Source organism: Mustelus asterias, chromosome 3, assembly GCF_964213995.1.
Source record: "Mustelus asterias chromosome 3, sMusAst1.hap1.1, whole genome shotgun sequence".
NCBI classification, from domain to species: domain Eukaryota; kingdom Metazoa; phylum Chordata; class Chondrichthyes; order Carcharhiniformes; family Triakidae; genus Mustelus; species Mustelus asterias.
The window spans coordinates 93,730,443-93,756,073 of NC_135803.1; the positions used below are offsets into that span (position 1 = coordinate 93,730,443).

Sequence of the window (25,631 nt, forward strand, 5' to 3'; positions counted from 1 at the left end):
AAACCATGGGTGAACATGGATATCCACTTCCTTGCTGAAGTCTAGGTCTGAGGTGTTCAAGTTGGGTGACCCTGACCTATACAAGATAGCCAGATATGATCTAAGCAGATTCATCAAACATGCCAAAAGACAACACCGATCAAACTAGAGTCCCAGGCTAGCCACACGGATCTCTGCCGCCTATGGCAATGTCTGCAAGGCATGTAAAATCACCGGCTCCAACGTACACCTCCCTGATGAGCTCAATGCATTCTATGCCTGTTTTGAGCAAGATGGCAGTGAGAGCACGTCCTCCACCCCGGAAGCCTTGGATGAACCTGTATCTGAGGTCACCATTGCAGACGTCAGAGCAGCCTTCTCGAAGGTCAACCTACGGAAGGCGACTGGCCTGGATGGGGTACCCAACGAACACCCAGACCCTGCGCGAATCAGCTGTATCCGCAGACATCTTCAACCTTTCATTACAACAGTCTGAGGTCCCTGTCTGCTTCAAGATGATGACCATCATCCTGGTACCAAAGAAAAGCCAACCAGCGTGCCTTAATGACTCATCTGGTGGCTCTGACAACCATCATTATGAAGCGCTTCGAAAGATTAGCCATGTCATGAATCAGTTCCAGTGTCCCGGATTGCATGGATCCAGTACAGCTTGCCTATGCCTCAACGGGTCCACAGCAGATGTCATCTCCCTGGCTCTACATTCAACCCTGGAACACCTAGGTAACAAAGGCACCTATGTCAGACTCCTATTTATTGACTACAGCTCAGCCTCCAACACCATTATTCCTACGAAACTCCGATCCAAACTTCATGGCCTGGGCTTCAGCTCCTCCCTCTAATTTCCTAACCCAAAGACCATAATCAGTAAGGATAAGCAACAACACCTCCTCCATGATCATCCTCAATACTGGTGCCCCACAAGGCTGCGTCCTCAACCCCCTAATATACTCCTTATACACCAATGATTGCGTGGCCAAATTCCCCTCCAACTCGATTTTCAAGTTTGCTGATGACACCACCGTATTGGGTTGGATCTCAAACAATGACGAGGCAGAGTACAGGAATCCATCTCACAAACCGGCTTCCCATCCTTTGACTCTGACTCTGTCTACACTTACCACTGCCTCGGAAAAGCAGCCAGTATAATTAAAGACCCCACGCACCCCGGACATACTCTCTTCCACCTTCTTTCGTTGGGGAAAAAGTTAGAAAAGCCTGAGGTCACGTACCAACTGACTCAAGAACAGCTTCTTCCCTGCTACCATCAGACTTTTGAATGGACCTACCTTGTACTAAGATGATCTTTCTCAATACCCTAGCAATGACTGTAACACTACATTCCACACTCTCTCCTTCTCCATGAACGTTATGCTTTGTCTGCATAGTGTGCAAGAAACAATACTTTTCACTGTATACTAATACATATGACAAATCAAATCAAGGCTGCCACGCTGGTAGATTGGTTTAAATCTCCCCCCCCCCCCCCCCCCCCAATGGCCTTCCAACACATGGCTCCAACCCCCGTGGCATCTCAAGAGTGGTAAGGCACCGTCCCGATAGCCCCACCCAATCGCCCTCACCCCTGACACCCCTTGCACCTTATGCCCTTCCATGCATCAGGCTTTCAATCCCCTGCTTATGTCCCAGCAGGATAAGACTGCCCATAATAGGCAGGAGAAAAAACTTGAGGTGGTGACCTTGTGTCCTTTGTTACAGGAATGACCCAAATGTCCCCAGCCCTTTAGGAATCCTCTTGGCCCGATCACGAAATACTGTTGCCGGGGAGGGGGGGGAGGAACGATATACACATATAGGATACGGTCCTGACTAGGTGCGTTCTTCATTTCAACTTCTGCTGGACTCAGTCCTGCATGGAAGCTTGGAGGAGGAGACCATTCAGCCCTTCGAGCCTGGTCCGCCATTCATCACGATTGTGGCTGATCGTCCAACTCGATAGCCTAATCCTGCTTTCTTCCCATAACTTTTAATCTCGTTCGCCTCAAGTATAGACGTTGTCTAACTTCTAACGACTACTACTCCCATATGATTTTACATCATCATGTGGTCGGTACTGTTTTTCCAGTCTCACATTGACCCTTATGATTTGGGACACCCAAATACTACAGTTGTTGTCCTATCGGTCTTTTACACTACTGGGACTACCAAACTGTGGACCAACCTCTTGTTGGGTGGGACTTCCTCATTGATGGGGGAAGAAGTCCCACTTTTAACTAATTAATGCTGTCACCAGCATAATAGCACTGGAACAACCAGATTTCACATTGGTGGACTGGCCAATTTTTAGGTCAGTTTCTTGCATTTTCCCCTTGCTCCCTGTAAAATCCACCCCATTATGTTTTTATTGATTATCGCGGGAACCTGAGTTAAGGTTTTAATATCGGATATCAGTGCAATTTTAATCAGCTATTATTAATTACTCGTAGAATCAGGTATGCTCCCACCTCAGAACTCCTGCAATGAATCCAGGCTCCACCTTCGGTTTCCCTCTTCCCATTTTCGGTTTCTTTTTCTATTTGCCTGCTCCTATGTTCTCAGAATGACATGCACAACAGTTATTGATGAAAATGCATGAGCAAAGATACTGAACTATATCGAACCTGGGTTCGATTCCCGGCTTGGGTCACTGTCTGTGTAGAGTTTACACATTCTCCTCGTGTCTGCGTGGGTTTCCTCCGGGTGCTCTGGTTTCCTCCCACAGTCCAAAGATGTGCAGGTTTGGTTGATTGGCTGTGCTGAAATTGCCCCTTAGTGTCCTGAGATGCGTAGATTAGAGGGATTAGTGGGTAAATATGTAGGGATATGGGGGTAGGGCCTGGGTGGGATTATGGTCGGTGCAGACTCGATGGGCTGAATGGCCTCTTTCTGTACTGTAGGGTTTCTATGATTTCTATGATTCTATAGGAGAACCTACATTTATAAGGTAAATTCGTAACATTTGCAGACATTGTGTGCTCAGAATGTCTCTCAATCAAATCTCTAGCAATGCCTTGTTCTCTGCAAGAATCGTAGAATCATACAGTGCAGAAGAGGCCCTTCAGCCCATCACGTTCCCACCAACATATTAGAAACAACTGAACTCCCACCTAATCCCACCTGCCAGCACTTGGCCCATAGCCCTGAATGTTATGATGTGCCAAGTGCTCATCCAGATACTTTCTAACGGATGTCAACCTGCCTCTACCACCCTCCCAGGCAGCACATTCCAGACTATCACCACCCTCTGGGTAAAAAAGCTTTTCCTCACAACCCCCCAAACCCCCTGCCCCTAACCTTGAACCTATATCCCCTAGTGATTGATCCTTCAACTAAGGGGAACAGCTGCTCCTTATCCACTCCGTCCATGTCCCTCATAATCTTGTACACCTTGATCAAGTCACTCCTCAGTCTTCTCTGAGGAGTGACTTGATCAAGGTGTACAATGAAAACAACCCAAGCCTACCCAACCTCTCTTCATAACTTAAATGTTCTATCCCAGGCAGCATCCTGATAAACCTCCTCTGCATCCCCTCCAGTGCAATCAACTCCTTCCTATAATGTGGTGATCAGAACTGCACACAGTACTCTAGCTGTGGTCTCACCAAAGTTCTATACAACTGCAACATGACTTCACTGCTTTTGTAATTTATGCCTCGATTGGTAAAGGCAAGTTCCTATGTGCCTTTTTCACCACCCTACTAACGTGCCCTTCCACCTTCAGATCTCTGTGGACAAACACACCAAGGTCCCTGTGTTCCACAGAGCTTCCTAGTGTCCTACCATTCATTGAGTACTTCCTTATCAAATTGCTCCTTCCAAAATGTATCACCTCACACTTTTCAGAGTTAAATTCTATCTGCCGCTTATCTGCTCATTTGACCATTCCGCCTATGTCGTCTTGTCACCCAAGACATTCACTGTTAACCACCTGGCTAATCTTTGTGTCATCCGCAAACTTACTAATTCTACCTTCACATAATCATCTGCGTCATTAATATAAAAGACGAATAATAGGGGGCCTAACACACATCCCTGTGGTACATCACTGGAAGAAGTTTAACAACACCAGGTTAAAGTCCAACAGGTTTATTTGGTAGCAAAAGCCACACAAGCTTTCGGAGCTCCAAGCCCTTTCTTCAGGTCACACAGTCACAGTCATAACAACACTCTGGTGTTGTTAAACTTCTTACTGTGTTTACCCCAGTCCAACGCTGGCATCTCCACATCATGACGTATATCACTGGACACAGGCTTTCAGTCACTAAAGCAGCCTTCTGTCATCACACTCTGTCTCCTACAACTGAACCAATTTTGAATCCACCTTATCAAATTACCCTGTTTCCCATGTGAATTTACTTTCACAAGTCTCCCATGTGGAACCTTGTCAGAGGTCTTGCTGAAATCCATATAAACTACATCGACTACACACCTGGTCACCACCTCAAAAAACTCAATCAAATTTGTTAAGCATGACCTCCCTCTGACGAAGCCATGCTGACTACCCCTCTCCAAAAGGCGGCATGGTGGCAAAGTGGTTGGCACTGCTGCTTCTACAGTCATGACACGAATCAATTCCAGCCTCCCAGATTATCTGGATCCACTACAGTTTGCCTACCGCCGCAACAGGTCCACAGCAGACGCCATTTCCCTGGCCCTGCACTCAACCCTGGGACACCTAGATAACAAGGACACCTATGTCAGACTCCCATTTATTGACTGTGGCTCAGCCTTCAACACTATTATTTCCACGAAACTCATTTCCAAATTCCGTGACCTGGGCCTCCAGTCTCCCTCTGCGACTGGATCCTGAACTTACTAACTCACAGACCTCAATCAGTAAGGATAGGCTACAACACGTCTTCCACGATCATCTTTAACACCGGTGCCCCACAAGGCTGTGTTCTCAGCCCCCTACACCTATGACTGTGTGGCCAAATTCCCCTCCAATTTGATTTTCAAGTTTGCTGACGACACCACCGTAATGGGTTGGATCTCAAACAATGAAGAGGCGGAGTACAGGAATGAGAGAGAATCTGGTTAACTGGTGCGGCAACAATAATCTCTCCCTCAATGTCAACAAAATGAAGCAGATTGTCATCGACTTCAGGAAGCGTAAAGGAGAACATGCGAACATGCCCCTGTCGACATCAATGGGGACAAAGTAGAAAGTGTCGAGAGCTTCAAGTTTTTAGGTGTCCAGATCACCAACAACCTGTCCTGGTCCCCCCATGTCGACATTATAGTTAAGAAAGCCCACTAACGCCTCTATTTTCTCAGAAGACTAAGGAAATTTGGCACGTCAGCTACGACTCCAACTTTTACAGATGCACCATCGAAAGCACTCTTTCTGGTTGTATCACAGCTTGGTATGGCTCCTGCTCTGCCCAAAACCGCAAGGAACTACAAAAGGTCATGAATGTAACCCAATCCATCACGCAAACCAGTCTCCCATCCATTGACTCTGTCTACACTTTCCGCTGCCTCGGCAAAGCAGCCAGCATAATTAAGGACCCCATGCACCTTGGACATTCTCTCTTCCACCTTCTTCCTTCGGGAAAAAGATACAAAAGTCTGAGGTCACCTACCAACCGACTCGAGAACAGCTGCTTCCCTGCTGCTATCAGACTTTTGAATGGACTTACCTTCCATTAAGTTGATCTTTCTCTACACCCTATCTATGGCTGTAACGCTACATTCTGCACTCTCTCGTTTCCTTCTCTGTGAACGGTATGTTTTGCCTGTATAGCGCGCAAGAAACAATACTTTTCACTATGTTATTACATGTGACAATAATAAATCAAATCAGTGCCAGGGACTCGGGTTCAATTCTGGCTTCAGGTCACTGTCTGTGTCGAGTTTGCATGTTCACTTCGTGTCTGCGTGGGTTTCCTCACACTCTCCAAAGATGTGCGAGCTAGGTTGATTGGCCATGATAAATAGCAGCTTAGTGTCAGGGGGACTATGAAGGTAAATATGTGGGGTTACGCTGATAGGACCTGGGTGGGATTGTTGTCGGTGCAGGTTCGATGTGCCAAATGGCTTCCTTCTGCACTGTAGATTCCATGGTTCTATGATAAGTGGAGATGGGTACTATCTTTCAGAAATTTCTCCAATAGTTTTGCTACCACTGACGTGAGACTCACTGACCTGTAGTTCCCTGACTTATCTCTACAATCCTTCTTAAATAGCTGAACCACATGAGCTGTTCTCCAGTTGTCTGACACCTCCACCGTGGCCAGAGAGGAATTGAAAATTTGGGTCAGAGCCCTTGTAATCTCCCCCCTTGCCTCCCACAGCAGCCTAGGGCACAATTCATCTGGACCTGGAGATTTATCCACTTTCAAGGCTGCCAGCACTTCTAGCACCTGGTCCTTCCCTATGTCAATTTGTTGAAGAATCTCTCAGTATCTCTCCCTGAATTCCATACCATCATCCTCATTCTCTTGGGTGAAGACGGATGTGAAGTATTCATTCCACACACTACCAATATCGTCTGGCTCCACCCACAGATTGCCCTGTTGGTCATCCCCCCCCACCCCCCTCTCCGCCCGAATTCGTAGCTGTTCCCGGTCTACCTTGGCAGCTGTTCCCAGTCTACCTTGGCCAGATCCTGGCTTATTTTACTAAAATCTCTCTCCTTAATTCAAAACTTTTCTTTTTGTAACTTGTCTATTTCCTTGCTCATAAGATGCTTAAATTGTACCATGTTGTGACCGCTATCACTAAAATGCTCCCCACCACCAGCTCAACCACCTATCCAGCTTCATTCACCAGAATTAGGTCCAGCTTAGCTCCTTCCCTTGTTAGACCCTCCACTAAGTTCTCCTGTACACATTTCAAGAAACCTCCTCCTCCAAGCCCTTAACACTATGTATATCCCAGTTAATGTTGGGAAAGTTGAAATCACCTAATATAATAAATAACCCCATTATTGTTTTTACACAGCTTCACAAATTGAGCACATATTTGCTCCTCAATATCCCTCTGAGTATCTGGAAGTCGATAATAAACACTGAACAATGTGGTTGAGTCTTTTTTATTCCTAAGCTCTACTTACAAAGCTTCATTTGATGCCCAAGTCAAGATATCGGCCAGAAATTTACCATCCCGCCTGCCTCGGGAATCGGACCAGGCGAGGGACAGACCATGGAAAGGTCTGTTGACCTCGGGCAGGATTTTACGGTTTTGGGACGTGCGAGGCCGAAAAATCCCGCCCATCATCTCTCCTCACTGTAGTAACTGACTCATTAATTAAGAATACAGTGCTACTTCCTATGTCTCGCCTGAAGATTCTATATCCCGGAATATTGAGTTGTAAATCGTCTCTGATGGCTACTATATCATGTTTCCATGTGTCAATCATCGTGCTCAACTCATCCGTTTTACCTCCGGTACTCCTGGCATTAAAGATTGTTCCATGATTCACATACAAATAACTAATGCTAATTGAAAGTAAAAACACATGGAATTTATTTTCCAGTAGAAAATAATTCAAACATTGATGTGTCCAATTTGTTGATTGAAGTTCTTTGCCTAGGTGTGTGTTTATGCTCATATATCGTGCTGTCCCAGTTATGCTCTCGGTATGGGATGTGCTTTTTGGTCTCTGGATCAATGTATTCCTTGGCAAGGCCAAAGTCTATGATGTGAATGGTATGTTGCCGTTTGCTCCCTGGACGACCAACTAAGAAATTCTCTGGTTTAACATCTCTGTATATTAAACTTTTGCTGTGTACAAACTCCAACCTTGTAACCTTTAGACCTTGCCAAGGCAAACTATGTAGCAGGGAGTACATAAACATGTGCCCTAGTGCTTCGAGGTCATGGTCAATGCTTAGGAAATCAGAAACACAAAGGGACTTGGGAGTCATTGTTCAAGATTCTCAAGATTACCGTGCAGGTTCAGTGGGCAGTTAGGAAGACAAAGGCAATGTTAGCATTCCTGTCGAGAGGGCTAGAATACAAAAGCAGGGATGTACTTCTGAGGCTGTATAAGGCTCTGGAGAGACCCCATTTGGATTATTGAGAGCAGTTTTGGACCCCATATCTAAGGAAGGATGTGCTGGCCTTGGAAAGGATCCAGAGGAGATTCACAAGAATGATCCCTGGAATGAAGAGCTTGTCGTATGAGGAACAGTTGAGGACTCTGGGTCTGTATTCGTTGGAGTTTAGAAGGGTGAGGGGGAGATCTTACTGAAACTTACAGGATACTGTGAGGCCTGGATAGAGTGGATGTGGAGAGGATGTTTCCATTAGTAGGAAAAACTAGAACCAGAGGGCAGAACCTCAGGATGATCCTTTACAACAGAGATGAGGAGAAATTTCTTCAGCCAGAGAGTGGTGAATCTGTGCAACTGTTTGCCGCAAAAGGCTGTATAGTCCAGGTCATTGAGTGTCTTTAAGACAGAGATAGGTTCTTGTTTGATAAGGGGATCAGGGGTTATGGGGAAAAGGCAGGAGAATCGGGATGAGAAAAAAATCAGCCATGATTTAATGGCTGAGCGGACTCGGTAGATTGAGTGGCCTAATTCTGCTCCTATGTCTTATGGTCTGAAGTTACTGCTGATCAGTTTTCCAGTTCATACATAAAATTTAGTTTCAACTCCAAAAATTGTTGAAAGATTTTTTAAACTGAACTTTCAATTTATTGACTGAAAAAAGTAGTCTTTTTTCAATGAAATGGACACTGTCCAATTTTCTTTGTCACTCTCAACAAAGAAACCACAGGAAGCAGGAAAGGAATTCCCGAATCCTCTCACATGAAGTTACATGGTTATTAAATTCAGAAATCTGCTGGGAAATTCTGAAAAATCTCTCATGCTCAGAACACACAATTGAAGTTTACAAAGAACTCAACAAAGTCCAAGTTTTGAGGTAATTCAAAGCCTTCAAACAAAACGGTATTAAAAGACAAATCAGTAGATAAAAATAACGGTGATAGTGTGACAGATGTAGCACAATTACAAAGGGTGTACAATGGATTACTCAAAAATTATGCAAGAATTCATCTTATTTCATCGTAAAAGTCAAGCGTGTTATCAATTTACTGGTTACTTGTTTCGCTGATTAACATTGCAAACATTATTTGATGTCCTATTGATTGTCCGGTCACATTGTTTTATGATCATTTTAAAAGAGGTGATGTCATTGAATTTTTTTAAAGCAACAAAAAATTCTATTTATGTCACACCTTAAGTGTAATAAAACATCCAAGGACTTTCACATGTTATAAAACATAAGATATTAGGTCAGATGACATAACGGTTCATCAAAGAGGTAGATTAGAAGGATTGTCTTATGAGGAAAACAAAATAGAAAAGCGAGAGGTATAGGGAGGAAATTCCAGAGCTTGGAGCTGATGCAACTCTACACACATGGCTCCTGAATGGTGGAACCATTAAAATCCAGGATGCTCAAGAAGCCAGAGTTAGAGAAGCATTGATATCCCAGAGGATTATGGGACAGGAGGAGATTGCAGAGATAAGGAGGAGCCAAGCCATGGAATGATTAAAAAGGATGAAAATTTTGAAATTGAGACATTGATTGTTTGGATGTTCTGATTTGATTTGATTTATTATTGTCACATGTAATGGTATACAGTGAAAAGTATTGTTTCTTGCATGCTATAGTGACAAAGCTCACTATACTTGGAGAAGGAAAGGAGAGAGTGCAGAATGTAGTGTTACGGTCATAGCTCGGGTGTAGAGAAAGATCAACTTAATACGAGGTAGGTCTATTCAAAAGCCTGATGGCAGCAGGAAAGTAGTTGTTCTTGAGTTGGTTGGTACATGTCCTCAGACTTTTGTACCTTTTTCCCGATGGAAGAAGGTGAAAGAGAGTATGTCTGGGGTGCGTGGGATCCTTAATTATGCTGATTGCTTTTCCAAGGCAGCGGGAATTGTAGACAGTGTCAATGGATGGGTGACTGGTTTAAATGATGGACTGGGCTTCGCCCCTCTGTAGTTTATTGTGGTCTTGGACAGAGCAGGAACTATACCAAGCTGTGATACAACTAGAAAGAATGCTTTCTATGGTGCATCTGTAAAAGTGGGTGAGAGTCGTAGTGGACATGCCAAATGTCCTTAGCCTCTTGAGAAAGTAGAGGCATTGGTAGGCTTTCTTAACTACAGCATTGGCATGGAGGGATCAAGACAGGTTGTTGGTGATCTGGACGCTTAAAAACCTGAAGCTGTCGACCATTTCTACTTCGTCCCCATTGATGTAGACAGGGGCATTTCCTCCACTATGTTTCCTGAATTCAATGACTATCTTCTTTGTTTTGACTTTGAGGGGGAGACTATAGTCGTCGCACCAGTTCACCAGATCCTCCATCTCCATCCTGTACTCTGTCTCATCATTGTTTGAGATCTGACCCACTATGGTGCTGTCATCAGCAAACTTGAAAATCGAGTTGGAGGGGAATTTGGTCACACACTCACTGGTGTATAAGGAGTATAATAAGGTGCTGAGGACAGAGCCTTGCGGGGCACCAGTGTTGAGGATGTCATGGAGGAGATGTTGTCACCTATCCGTACTGATTGAGGTCTATGGGTTAGGAAGTCTAGGATCCAGTCATAGAGGGTGGAGCCAAGCCCGAGGCCACGGAGTTTGGAGATGAGTTTTGTAGGAATAATGGTTTTGAAGACTGAGCTGTAGTCAATAAATAGGAATCTGACACAAGTGTTTTTGTTATCTAGGTATTCCAGAGTTGAGTGTAGAGTCAGGGCGATGGCATTGGCTGTGGACTTGTAGCAGCGATAGGTGCTGTGGTGGATACAGGCAATCTGGGAGGCCAGAATTGATTTGTGCCATGACTAACCTTTCAAAGCACTTCATAATGATAGATGTAAGAGCCACCAGACGACAGTCATTAAGGCACTATCGGTCAGTGAGCATAGAAGTGATGGGGAACGGGAATTGGTCATAGAAATCATAGAAATCATAGAAACCCTACAGTGCAGAAGGAGGCCATTCGGCCCATCGAGTCTGCACCGACCACAATCCCACCCAGGCCCTACCCCCATACCCCCACATATTTACCCGCTAATCCCTCTAACCTACACATCCCAGGACTCTAAGGGGCAATTTTTAACCTGGCCAATCAACCTAACCCGCACATCTTTGGGCTGTGGGAGGAAACCGGAGCACCCGGAGGAAACCCACGCAGACACGAGGAGAATGTGCAAACTCCACACAGACAGTGACCCGAGCCGGGAATCGAACCCGGGACCCTGGAGCTGTGAAGCAGCAGTGCTAACCACTGTGCTACCGTGCCGCCCTATGGTATGAGATAAGACATGGACAGCAGAGTTTTGGTTGACTTCAAGTTTACAGAGAATAGAATGTAGGAGAGTACCCAGACATGTGTTGGGATAGTCAAGTCTAGAGTAACAAAAACATGGAAGAGAGTTTCATCAGCAAATGAGCTGAGCCACGGGCAAAGTCAGATGATGTCATAGAGGTGGAAATAGGTAGTCCTGGTGATGGCATTGGTATGAGACTGGAAACTTATCTCGGTCAAATGTGACACCAAGTTTGCGAACAGACTGGTTTAATTTCAGACTGTTATCATGGTGCTGGACATTTGCTAGCTCTGGGACAAAGTTTAATGTGGGGCCTGAAAATAATGACTTCAGTCTTTCCCATGCTCAGTTGGAGGAAGGGCAAAATTTAATGCCCTCCCCTCAGGCAATTTTGGAAACAGTTGTTATTTAATCAGTTGGAAGTGTTCCGGGTAGGGACACAGTAGCCTTCCCGCCTCTGCTCGACTAAGTCTGAGAGGGAAAGACTCGTAGATGGCTTTGCTCGCTTGATGCCAATTGAAATCAATGCTCATTTAAGGGTGTCATCCTGCCACCACTGGTATTCAGCTAGTAATGTTTTTGGCAGCCTCCTCACAGGAAGCCCGAAAAGGAAACCCACAAAACCCTTGGTGCCTGATTGAAAGACCCAGCATTGGGTAGAGGGGATCTGCTCCATGCTACCCTTTCCAACAGTTCCATCTCTCCCTAGACAGCCACCCATCCCCACAATCCCCCTTCACACACTCACTCACTTGTAGCCTTGGTCTTTGCTGATTCTGGGCCTAGGATGGGTGAATTACTGCATCTGCCATTTCTCCCCTTGATGGCAGGGAGGAGCACTTGGTCTCTGACTGGCAGCTCTCAGGGGTGGGGGTTCCCATCCATGGTCCTTGATCTGAGGGAAGGCACATCACTGGCCACTTAAATGCTTGACTGACACAATATGATTGGCCTTCCCCAAAGGAGGTGATGGGGGCTCTAGCTGACTCTTCACTTGGCAGGCAAGACCTTGGTTGTCTGGATTAAATTTCACCTGAGATTTCTGTTCATTTATTACTGGATTTGGATAGGAAGAATGATAATTCAGCAACAGTGGAGGAATCAAGAGCTGGTGATGGGGTAGAACTGGGTGTCAACAGCATGCATGTGAAAGCTAACACTACTTTTGGATGATACTGAGAAGCAGCATACAGCTGAAAAAGAAAATGGTGCATAGTAGGAAAAGATTGTTGATGGTACAGACTTGGGGTTGGTATGGTGTATTGGTTTAATGGTGTTACTGAGCCATGTAATAATGATGAATTAACATGCACATATTTAAAGCTGAAATATGCTGCTATGTATGATGAAGTATTCTCTGAAAAAGCTGATATCGATGTACCTGAGCTATCTGATACTCCGCCTATGGATGACATTATCTGCATCACAAAGTTTTCTGAGACCATAATTCCAATAATGCCAGAATATTTTTACAAAATCAATACAAGCAAACATCGGATTGTTTTAATCCTAATTCTGTATGATTACTATAACTATGTATATTTTAAAAAGGAGTCACACTGGCCCGACCCTTATTTGGTTACTGTATTTTTCCATTTGTTTGACACAGTTTATCTGGTTGTGTTATGATTGTTCTTCATTATTAGATTTTTAAAGAAAAGAAAACTTGTTTTTCTTCACAGGGTCTCTTTCCTGCAAGCTATATCCACCTGAAGGCGGCTGTTGTCAGTAACCGAGGGTGAGTACTCATCAATGAATGGACGCTTGTATTACGAAGCCAATTAGTTATAAAATATTTCATACATTTCAAGGCAAAAATCTACCAAAGTGCAATCAGCACTTCTCAGAGGGAGCTATTTGACACTTGTAAAAATCAAATTGTGATAGAAAGTTCTGTCCTTTATGTCCTGCGTTTTTTCTATCTACTTCTACTGAGATTTTAAAATCTTAGATTTTGGAAGCTCCAGGATATTGGCAGTTGTCTTATGAGACGGTTGGTTCAGTAGCTTTTCAGTTTTCCCATTGTAATATTGAAATAACCTCCAATATAGCAATATACTCAAGTGGCAAGTAACTTCATGACGTGAATATTAAACTTAAATAACACCATAAAGTCATTTATGCGTGATCCAAAACATTTAAACACTTCAATTTTTGCACACCTTATATCCCCAATCCACCATCTCTTTCCTATTCTATGTTTTTCATTTTAATTTAACTTTTATACCTAATATACTTTTTCCTACAAAACATTCACATTCATTACTTAGCTTCATTCATCCTCTTGGGTGACAGTTTACACTTTTGGAACATGTACAACCTTTTTGGGAGGGGAAAAAGAACTATCTCCATGTTTAATGAATCTTCAGTGTTGAAATTGTTGCTGCTGAAGGGAGCTGAATTAACAAATAATGAACATCAATGCATCCCCTAAATTCATAATTATACTTCCTGATCATAGAATCATAGAAATCATAGAAACCCTACAGTGCAGAAGGAGGCCATTCAGCCCATCGAGTCTGCACCGACCACAATCCCACCCAGGCCCTACCCCCACATACTTTACCCACTAATCCCGCTAACCTACGCATCCCAGAACTCTAAGGGGCAATTTTTTTTTTTAACCTGGCCAATCAACCTAACCCGCACATCTTTGGACTGTGGGAGGAAACCGGAGCACCCGGAGGAAACCCACGCAGACACGAGGAGAATGTGCAAACTCCACACAGACAGTGACCCGAGCCGGGAATCGAACCCGGGACCCTGGAGCTGTGAAGCAGCAGTGCTAGCCACTGTGCTACCATGTCGATGTTACTTATCTTTTGATTCTGTTGGACTCGCAGGCCACTAACATAAATAAATTTATCCATTTGTAGAAGTATGTATCGAATAGAATCACTGCAATGCAGAAGGGGCCATTTACCCATCGAGTCTGCACTGACTCTCTGACAGAGCATCTTACTTAGGCCCTATCCCCGTAACTCCACATATTTACTCTGCTAATTTCCCTAACCTACATTAACGGGCTATTTAGCATGGCCAATCAACCTAACTTGCACAACTTTGGACTGTGGAAAGAAACTGGATCACCTGGTGGAAACCCATGTAGATACTGGAAGAACATGCAAACTCCCCACAAACAGTCGCCCAAGGCCAGAATTGAACCCAGATCCCTGGCACTGTGAGGCAGCAGTGCTAGCCACTTGCCATTAAATGTGTTAAAGCTTTGATTTCAAAATGTACCATGCTGGCTAGACTCCTTACTTGCCTAAATAATTTCACCACAAATTGCAATGTTCACTTTGGAATGTGCCTTTTTCAGAAATCAGAGGCCGTTCAATAAGCAGAAAAATTACATATATGGTTAAACATAAGGTGGAATTTTCCAAACAATAGGCAAAGTATCAGGATCAGACTGGAAACTGGCGTATTTCTCCTCCGAGTGAGAGGTGAGACCTAATAACACTGACAAGTGCGGTTCCACCGAGATTGGGGTGCACGTTAAAGGCCCCCCCCCCCCTTCATCACCGGCATCGCTCTCCTTTCCCCTCCCCCCGAATCACCAGCATTGGGTTTGCGGGGCATTGCACCCCCCAGCCCCCTATCTCAGGTCTTGGGAGCAATTGGCTTCAGTCCTCCAAGCGATAGGAAGGGGGTCCATTCCAAATTCATACACATTAATTGTTGAAAAATAACACGCACTAGACGTATATGAACACTACTTAAGGATAGAATTAAACTTTTGTGATTCCTGGCTCTTACCTAACCTTCACGTGATGAGTACAGTAAAATATCAAAGGGAATCTGGTCCACCTGGAACTGTACTTCCGAAAGGTATCTTCAGCAGGGCTGAGGAGGAAATCAGAATGGAGAGGTGGTGGGAATAAAATAAATCAAGAACAGTGATTAAGGGAGGACTAATGCTCTGAGAACATGGGTTCAGATCCCATTATAATTGCTGATAGAATTTAAACTCAATTAATGAAATATGGAATTAAAAGTTAGTCTCGGTAATGTTGACTGTGAAACTATCATCAAATATTGTAAAAAATCATCTTGTTCACTAGCAATGTGGTTGGCTCCTTTGTAATGGCTTAGCAAACTCGAGGGCAATTAGGGATGGACAACAAATGCTGGCCTTGCCAGTGACACCAACACCCCATAATAGAATAAAGTTTAAAGCATGATGCTAAGCTTTGGTATTAAAAGTTTATCAATTGTAAGAGGAAGACAATTTTGAGTGAAGTAAGGAGTCCGCAATTTTCAGGTCTGTTGCCCTCAAACTTGGGTTACTCAAAATCTCGAATTATTGTACAACAAATCTCCTTTATTGCATTGTACTGTTGTAGGGAAAAATCCCTTGTACCAGTGCATTCAAGGAAGTCGAGTCGCAAGGCAAGGTTCAAAGCGTTTTTCTTTATTGTACAATTACTGGGATCCCAGAGAGAACCGCGTAACCAGCTCAGAAACAGTGGCTTGGCCACGTTGATCTCAATAGTTACACATTTGCTCTGGATATTTATAGGAATCCAAATTCGAGTGGGAACATTTGCTCATACATTTTTACAAGACCTAAAAAGTGGCCTGTCTGGTCAGGAAGTTCCCTGAGAGACTTGTCAATTTGCATCTGTATGGTGTGTGTCCGTGTTAATGGGACTGCCTGTTCTTGCCCCGGTGTTTTAATGTGTTTCCCATTATCCTCTCGATGTGTCCCCTTATCTAAATCGACCTCTGCTGTTTTGTGTCTGTATTCTATGCTTGCGAGATTAGGTGTTAATGTCATTTTGTCCTGCTGTGTGCAGGGGGATTTAATCTAATCTTTTATTCTTTTTATCCTGGTTTATTAAGTTTCTTTGCCTGCCTTGGCCATTTTATTCCCTAATATTTTATTGACAGTACAGTTATGCCATATATCCCACTGCCAGGTCTTGACTCGCAGATATCCCGATCTTCTGGCCAAAGGCCGGTTTAAAATGCAGCTTCGTGCTGTTGCTGGGCAGAATAAGGATCTTTTGTCGGCTTTGAAATTAAAGGTCTCTCAGCTGTGCAGAGGGGGATTTAAACGAATGTCCATTCAGGTGTTCCCCTCTGCATTGTGGGCACGTTATGAATGGTGCCAATCAGTCCAATAAATGAATATGTTTAATGAGGTGAATATTGATGAGATAATAAAAATATGGCTTTTGGAAAATGGCCTACTTCAGTACTAAGTTGCCACAAAATTTCGCCAGGCGCCAAACTTCATTGTACAGAAAGTATTTAACCTCTGACTTACTTTGTTACTGACAAAATATTTAACCTTTAACCTACTATGTTCCACACATAAGTATTCAAAAAGGTATCAAAACTTCACAAAATATCTAAACTCATGAATTGAACTTCAAGATACTACTTGTGGCAAGGTGAACTGATCAGATTCTCTGCTGTGGGTTTTGTTTCAATGTCTCTGAGTCCCAGACTTGGGGTATTGCTTCTACATTGGTTAATCCTGGGTTCCTGCTGCCAATGCCTCTTTGTCTCTCCTCCTTATGGAAATCCTGCTGGCACTGATCATGCTTCCAGTCACATACACTCAAGGGCGGGCACTAATCAATCACTGTCTTTTTGGTCATGAATACTGAGATTTATGCCTCTGTCAGGCGGTCATAATTCTCTTAGGAACACAACATACAGGGATCTGTGTTCAGCCACTGTCTGTTCAAGGCATAACAACAGCCACTGTCCAAACAATTTCCATATTTGTTCCATAGCTGCACATCGTGTTCTTTGCTGCTCGCACAGTGCTTAGCTTGTTAGAAAGTTAGCCCTTTTAACCATCAGGCTGTGCTGGTGTCTTTATGAATACTCGTCAGGCGACAGGTCCTTAACAAAAAATATGTTGAAATAGAGCTGGCTGTGTTGTGAAAGACACAACTGTCAAACTAGACTTGCAGCAGGAAGTAAAATAACCTGTAAGGGGAAAATAAACTACTTGATCTCATCCTCCCTACTATTTCTGTCCATTACAGTATTGGTAAGAGTGATCAACTTACAATCCTCATGGAGCCAACTTCTCATCTTCCCCATGAGGACTTTCTCCATTGTAATCCATCATGGAATAGATTCAAAACCGATCTAAAAACTAAAAACTGCGTAACACAAGTAGTTTTTCCCAAAGGTAGGGGAGTCTAAAACTAGAGGGCATAGGTTTAAGGTGAGAGGGGAGAGATACAAAAGGGTCCAGAAGGGCAATTTTTTCACACATGGTGGTGAGTGTCTGGAACAAGCTGCCAGAGGTAGTAGTAGAGGCAGGCACAATTTTGTCTTTTAAAAAGCGTTTAGATAGTTACATGGGTAAGATGGGTATAGAGGGGTATGGGCCAAACGTGGGCAATTGGGACTACCTCAGAGTTAAAAAAGGGGTGGCATGGACAAGTTGGGCCGAAGGGCCTGTTTCCATGTTGTAAACCTCTATGACTCTGAGTTGTGATCAACAGTGAGCAGAAATGTATTCCCCCACAATGTGTGACCTAATGAACTGATTCATCTACTATTATTTTCAAGCCAGGAGACTAGCGCTGGTTTAATGAGGAATACAGGAGAGCTCGGGATTCTTATCTGAGCCGTGTAAAAATTGGCATAGGACAAACCAGATTAGGGAGATGAATACATGTTTCAAGGACTGCTGTGGGAGAAGTGGGTTCTGGTTTGTGGGGCACTGGTCCAATACTGGGGAATGTGGGGTCTGTATCACTGGGACGGCCTATACATGAACCGTGCTGGAATCAATGTTTTTATGAACCAAAGAACTAGGGAAGTCGAGAAGCTTTTAATGTAAGTAGTGGGGAGAGATCAGATTTGGGAAGATGTGGTCAATGAAAGAGTAGAGACAAGGCAAAAGAGAAAGGTATTATTACAGGAAATGAAAAACTGACCATGACAGGAAGGGATAGAGAATACAGATGTAACAGTAAATCAACAGAGGAGAGTAGAGGTTATAAAAAGAACAAAAGTTTAAAACTGAAGACTCTATCTGAATGCATGAAGCATTCAATACAAAACAGATAAACTGAGAGTGCACTTTGAAATAAATAAGTACAACTTGATAACCATTGCAAAGACTTAGCTGTAGGAGGACATGATTAGAACCTGAATATTAAAGGACATGGGACAGGATTTACAACCTCCTGATGGAGGCATGAAGGACAGGACATGAGGAAAATATGGAAGTGGCTATTTTAGTTGGTAATGGTATTAGCACAATAGAGAGGTATGGCTTCAGTTCAGGAAACCAGAATATAGAAATAGTTTGGGTAGAGATGAGAAATGATAAAGGAAAGAAGTCACTTGTCGTGTGTAGGCTCCCTAAAAATAAACACATGGTGGAGCATAAAGGAAGACATAATGAAAGCTTGTCAGAAACAGTTATAAATCAGGAAACAGAAGGAAGGGAGGTGCTCAGGAAATATAGTCACCAGAGATGTGGTACTGAGTAAATTGTTGCAGCTACAGTCTGACAAGTGCCTAGGTCCGAATGGACTTCACCCTAGGGTCTTAAAAGAAATGGCCAATGAGACAGTTGGTGCCTTGGCTTTAATTTTCCAAAACTCCTGAGATTCAGGGAAGGTCCCATTAAATTGGAAGATAGCAAAAGTAATTTAATTATTCAAAAAGGGAGGGAGACAGAATGCAGGAAATTACTGGGCAGTTAGCTTAACATTTCTTGTAGGGAAAATGTTAGAAGCTATTATTATCAGGATACTTGGGTAAATTCAAGGTAATCTGGTAGAGTCAACATAGAACAAAGAACAATACAGCACAGGAACAGGCCCTTCGGCCCTCCAAGCCCGTGCCGCTCCCCGGTCCAGGATTGAATCCTGAATCCAGGATCCCCGCCCAATTTTCCAGCCTATCTACATCCTAATATCCTATCCACCGAGCTGTCCCTCACAGCTACGATGCTTTGTTCATCACAACCTATTAACTCACCCCCACCCCCCCATTCCAGACCATGTGATCTCCAGGGAGAGGCGAAAACCCAGAGTGAAAACCCCAGGGCCAATATGGGGGAAAAAAAATCTGGGAAATTCCTCTCCAACCCCCTGAGGCGATCGAAACGAGTCCAGGAGATCACACTGGCCCTGATCAGAAAATGCTTCCCAACCCTATTCATTTCCACTTCTGCTTTACGAACACCATCTGAATTCCCTGCCCCCGAGACAGGTTCCCAACTATCCGCAGTCTCGCTCTGTACTGGCACCAGCAAGATGATCATAGAATGAAGCCTTGAAACGAGAAACAAAGAACAATTAGCCCGCGCCGCTCCCTGGTCCAAACTAGACCACTCTTTTGTATCCCTCCATTCCCACTCCATTCATATAGCTGTCTAGATAAGTCTTAAACGTTCCCAGTGTGTCCGCCTCCACCACCTTGCCCGGCAACATATTCCAGGCCCCCACGACCCTCTGTGTAAAATATGTCCTTCTGATATCTGTGTTAAACCTCCCCCCCTTCACCTTGAACCTATGACCCCTCGTGAACGTCACCACCGACCCGGGGAAAAGCTTCCCACCGTTCACCCTATCTATGCCTTTCATAATTTTATACACCTCTATTAAGTCTCCCCTCATCCTCCGTCTTTCCAAGGAGAACAACCCCAGTTTACCCAATCTCTCCTCATAACCAAGCCCCTCCATACCAGGCAACATCCTGGTAAACCTCCTCTGTACTCTCTCCAAAGCCTCCACGTCCTTCTGGTAGTGTGGCGACCAGAACTGGACGCAGTATTCCAAATGCGGCCGAACCAACGTTCTATACATCTGCAACATCAGACCCCAACTTTCATACTCTAGTTTTGAGAGAGATAAATTATGTGTGACCAATGCATTGGAGTTATTTGAGGAAGTAACATATGCTGTGAATAAAGGGGAACAGGTGGATACACTGTACTTAGATTTCCATAAGGCGTTTGATAAAGTGCCACATCAAAGTTATTGCAGAAAATAAACACTCGTATGGGAGAAACGGATTGGCATGGATAGAGGATTGGCTGGCTAATGGAGTAGGCGTAAGCATTTGCAATTTATATAAATGTTTTGAATGAAGGGATGGATGGGATGGTTGCTAAATTTGCTGATGACAAAGATAGGTAGAGAAATAAGTTGTGATGAGGAAATGAGACTACAAAAGATATGAATAGATAAGAAGAGTGGGCAAAGATCTGGCAAATGGAGTTTAATATGGAAAAATGTGAAATTATCCATTTTGGCACAAAGAGTAAAAAAGTACATTGTCCAGATATTGTATATTGAGAGATTGCAGAGCTCTGAGATGCAGGGAGGCCTGAGTCTTGGTGCATGAATCGCAAAAGATACTAGTCGGGTAATTAGGAAAGCTAATAAAATGCTATCACTTATTGCGAGGGGGACCTGACACTAATAAGACCACAAATGTGTGGGGTTATGGGAATAGGGCCTGGGTGGGATTGTGGTTGGTGCAGACTCAATGGGCCGAATGGCCTCCTTCTGCACTGTAGGGATTCTATGAAATTATTAACCTGTGTTACAATCCCCATAGAGACCTACAGCATTTAGAAAGAGATATGAATTTCCCTATGACCTTATGCAAAGAATCAGGAAAGATTTCATATTTTAAGACTTTTACTGTAACTAAGTTGAAATCAACATTAACTGAGCATTCAAATAAAAGCAAAATATTACGGATGCTATAAATCTGAAATAAAAAGTGTTGGATCAACTCGAGGTATTTGCAGCATCTGCAGAGAGAACCATAGAAACCCTACAGTGCAGAAACAGGCCATTTGGCCCATCGAGTCTGCACCGACCACAATCCCACCCAGGCCCTACCCCCATATCCCTACACATTTACCCGCTAATCCCTCTAACCTACACATCTCAGGACACTAAGGGGCAATTTTTAGTATGGCCAATCAACCTAACCCGCACATCTTTGGACTGTGGGAGGAAACCGGAGCACCTGGAGGAAACCCACGCAGACACGAGGAGAATGTGCAAACTCCACACAGACAGTGACCCAAGCCGGGAATCGAACCCAGGTCCCTGGAGCTGTGAAGCAGCAGTGCTAACCACTGTGCTACCGTGCCGCCCCAATAAACTACACCCCATGCGCGGATTGAACCAGTAACATTACCCTCATTCCATATCCCAAACTATCCAGCCAGCTATCCAACTGAGCTAAACCATTTCATTAAAGAGAGAAATAGAGTTAACATTTCTAGTTCATAGAGTCATATAGACTTGAAACGTTGGCCAGGATTGTACTGCTCTGTCTGCCACATGAATCGGAGGAGGCGAGGGGCAGAAGTTGGAAAGGTCCATTGTCTTCAAATGGGATTTTATGGTTTTGGAACGAGCGAGACTGTAAAATTCCACCCGTTAACTCTTTCTCTTCACAGATGATGCCAGACCTGCTGAGCTTATTCAGCATTTTCTGTTTTTATTGCAACTGAATGTTGCTGAGTAGGCAATTAATACATAAAAGTATAGAAAGATTAAGTTGTGTTAATTTCTTAATAGAACCAAAAACCATACACCACATTTATATATTGTGCCACACTCTCTATAATCATGCAGTCTTGAGTTTAAACTCCGACTCCTCCTGGCTTGACAGTATCTCGTTTCCCTGCTTCACCAATCTTCCAATGTCCTTTTTAAACAACGTCCCCTTCACTCAAGCCTTTGAGCATGATTGATTTGACTTCAAGGTACTCTCTAGTGATTCTGTAGCCACTAACTCTTTACAATCCTTGTTTTCACGAATGTGAATTTCATCCTCGCCCATCCTCACCAGCCTTCTGCTTGGTGGTTGCCCCAAAAGCAGTCCTCTTTTTCTGCCTGTTACCGGTTTTCTTCTCCAGACCCTTTTGGATTGCCTAGTGCAGACAGTCTACACATCTGCATGTAGCAAGGCCAACTGTTTCTCCCTTTTTGACAGATGTTAAAGTTTGGACATGATATTAAATGGAGCTTGACTCACTGCCCCCATTCCCATGGCAACCAAATTATATCAGCCTGTCACCAACCATAATTCGGTACAACTTCACACCATTCTCTACTTCATTCTGTTTTACCTTACATTCTGACATTGATGGTACACATTGCTGCTATTCTGCACCAGTGATGGAGAGAGTGAATGTTTAATATGGTGCCGTGTGCCAGTTAAATGGGCTGCTTTGTCTTGGATGGTATAGTTTCTTGCGTGTTGTTAGAACTGTACTCATCCAGGCAATCAGAGAGTATTCCAATACACTCCTGCGGTGATTGTCCCTCTAAGGGCAACACAGCAGAGTAAGGATCATCTGGCCTGGGTGACAAATTTGGACTCAGAGTGGGGAAAAGTCCCATGGACAAGAGTTCTTTTAGGCAGACGACATACCAGAACTGCTGCATCCGTGCTACTGCCATTGTAGAGTCTTGTAAATAAATCCTTTGTTATTCACGAATGAAGTCTCTGAAAATGCATCATTACTTTGGCGATGAGGATGAATTATCCTAACGCTGCCTCTGGCCTGACAAGTGAGTATTATGTTTTAATTGAATTCTCAGGGGAAAAGAATACTCACCAGGATACCTCTCTTTGGGTGAATAGGCCATTTGGGATATTGAGATATTGCCAGACTCTTGAGTAATGTAGAATTAGAAAACATGGGTTATAAGATGGATGAGCAATGGAGAGAACACAGCAAGACCTCTGGGTCAGAATCAACAAAAAAGATACCGAAAATACAGAAAAGTATTAAATTGTAGACTCGGCAGCAGTCCAGAAGACTCGGTGCATGAAAGAAGCTGAAAGACAGATGCAGGAAAAAAAACTGTAAAATTGACTGATAGAGTCAGAGGTTTCAAAAGAAACTTAGAATTTAAAAATGGCCGCAAAGAGCCACCAGTGAGAAGAAAAAGGCAATGATAAGACCCCACGAGCAGGGTACCAAATAACCCCCAGAGGGAGGGCAACAAGAGAAATGCAGAATGGAAGCAACATTTCACCAGAGTCTGGTCTGACCAATGAAGCGAAAAGGGTTTGGCTGAAGTTAGGTCAAATGGAAATGAAGATTCAGTTTACGAAATGTGTGCATCCTCAGAAATTAGACAGAATTTAAAGACCTCAAAAGAAAGTAGGAACTACTGAACATTAAGAGGAATCAGCAAAAATAATTAAAACTCTAGAGAATACATTAAAACAACAGATGGCATGGCTGACAGCAAACATGGAGAAAAAAGTTGCAAAAATTTACAAAATGAAGTTAAGGAGAACTTAATGAGACAATTGCAAATAAGCTGAACTCCATGGAAAAGCAACTAGAAAATAAGAACAAGTCCTGTGAATAACTGAATCAGGAGAATAAAAGCTTGATGAAGGAAGCTGGACAATGAAAAATTAATTGAAGAGGTTAAAACATTGAAATTGACAGCAGAATCAGCAATTCAGACACAGAAAGAAACTGCGATTATGTGCCATAACAAAATTGCTGAAATGGTCAGGCTAATGGAAAAACATGTGAATCGATATGATAAAATTGTTGATGATAAAGAAACTGAATTGAAATGCTGGAAAGACCTAAGTACCTGAAACAGAGTCTGACTCGTGTGTGCGTGTGTGTGTGTACGCACGTGCGCGCGCGCGCGCGTCCTAACGTGGGTGGGATGCGGTGATTGTCCCGTACAGGGCAATACAGCAGAGTACGTGTTACCGGGACTAGGTGACTAACCACGACTCTCGGGAGACTCACTGCGGGGGTGGGGAGTTCGCTTAAGCAGAGACTTTGCAGAACGGGCTGCAGCCATGCTGCTGCTCTTGTAGATCCTTGCAAATAAATCTGAAAGTGTATCATTAGAACTCCTGACCGTGCTTCAGGCTAATGATAATGGAATGCTTTAGGTGTCAGGAAAAGCATAACTTGCCGCAGAATTCCCAGCCTCTGACCTGCTGTTGCAGCCACAGTATTTATATGGCTAGCTCCGTTAGGTTACTGGTCCCTAGGAGGGACCACATGATACAGACCACAGGTCTTCAATACTTCAGCTGGGATGTTGTCACGTCCATAGCCTTGGCTGTTTAGCCATATCTTTATATCATGTGGTGTGAATAGAAATGTTACTTGCTACTTTTCAGCCTAGCCTAAATGTTGTCCAGGTCTTGCTGCAGGTAAACATGGTATGTTTTAGCGTACGAGTTGCGAATGGTACTGAACACTGTGATAATCTGAACTTTGGTGGAGGCATTGCCATTGATTAAATAGTTGAAGATGCTTGGGCACAGGACATTACTCTGAGGAACTCCTGCAGCAATGTCCTAGGACTATAATTGGTCTCCAGAAATCATGACCATCTTCCTTTGTGCCAGGCAAGACTCCAACCAGTGGGGTGCTTTCTCCCGGTTCTCGATGACTTCAATTTTGCTGGTGCTCCTTCATGCCGCACTCAGTAAAATGCTGCCTTAAAGTTCAGGGCGCACTCAGCTCCCCATTGAGTTCAGTTCTTTTGTCCATAGTTGGATGAAGGCTGTAATGTGGTCAGGAGCCAAGTGCTCCTGGCAGATCCCAAACTGACCATAGGCGAGCAGGTCATTGCCATTTGTCAACGACACCTTTTTCACTTTGCAAATGATTGAGTCGACTGGTGAGGCAGTGGGGACCAGACATACTTGGACAATTTTCCTCTTGTTGGGTGGATGCCAATGTTGTAGCTGTACTGAAACACCCTGGCTAGAGTTATAGCTAAATCTAGACCACAGGTCTTCAATACTTCAGCTGGGATGTTGTCACGTCCATAGCCTTTGCTGTTTAGCCATATCTTTATATCATGTGGTGTGAATAGAAATAACAGAAGACTGGCAACTGTTATGCTGAAATCCTCGGGAGAAAGTTGAGAAGGATTATACCTCGGGCAGAAGATGGTTGCAAATGCTTCAGCATTGCCTTTTGCACTGACCTTCTGGCCTCCCCCATCACCTGAGGACAGGGATATTCATGGGGCATCTACTCCTATTTGTTTAATTGTACATCACCAATCGTGAATGAATGTGGCCTAACTGTAGACCTTTGATCTGATCCGTTGGTTCTCAGTTCAAGTCCAACTCAATTTCTTCTAATACTTATTCCCAATCAACATCACAGAAACAGAGTATGTGGTCATTAACACACTGTTTTTTGGAGTTTGCTAGCTGCTGCATTCCCTACACTATAACAGTGACGACATTTCCGGCATTCTCAGTTCATGTTGCATGCTGTAAAGCACTTTGGACAGCCAGGTAAGAAAGTTGCTATATGTTGAATGCAAGCCTTTTTTCCCCCATTTTCTGAGTGTACAAACT

At 43.7% G+C, this 25,631-nt stretch overlaps 1 protein-coding gene across 4 annotated transcripts in view; it reads left to right on the top strand.

Annotated features, from left to right (window-relative positions):
* Nucleotides 1-25,631, top strand: part of dock3 (dedicator of cytokinesis 3) — a 1,050,162-nt gene that overhangs the window by 194,590 nt on the left and 829,941 nt on the right. For all 4 annotated transcript variants that reach the window (XM_078209344.1, XM_078209345.1, XM_078209346.1 and 1 more), the window contains exon 4: nucleotides 12,983-13,038. In XM_078209344.1, coding sequence (XP_078065470.1) covers nucleotides 12,983-13,038 — 56 coding nt within the window. The remainder of the gene's footprint in view (nucleotides 1-12,982; nucleotides 13,039-25,631) is intronic.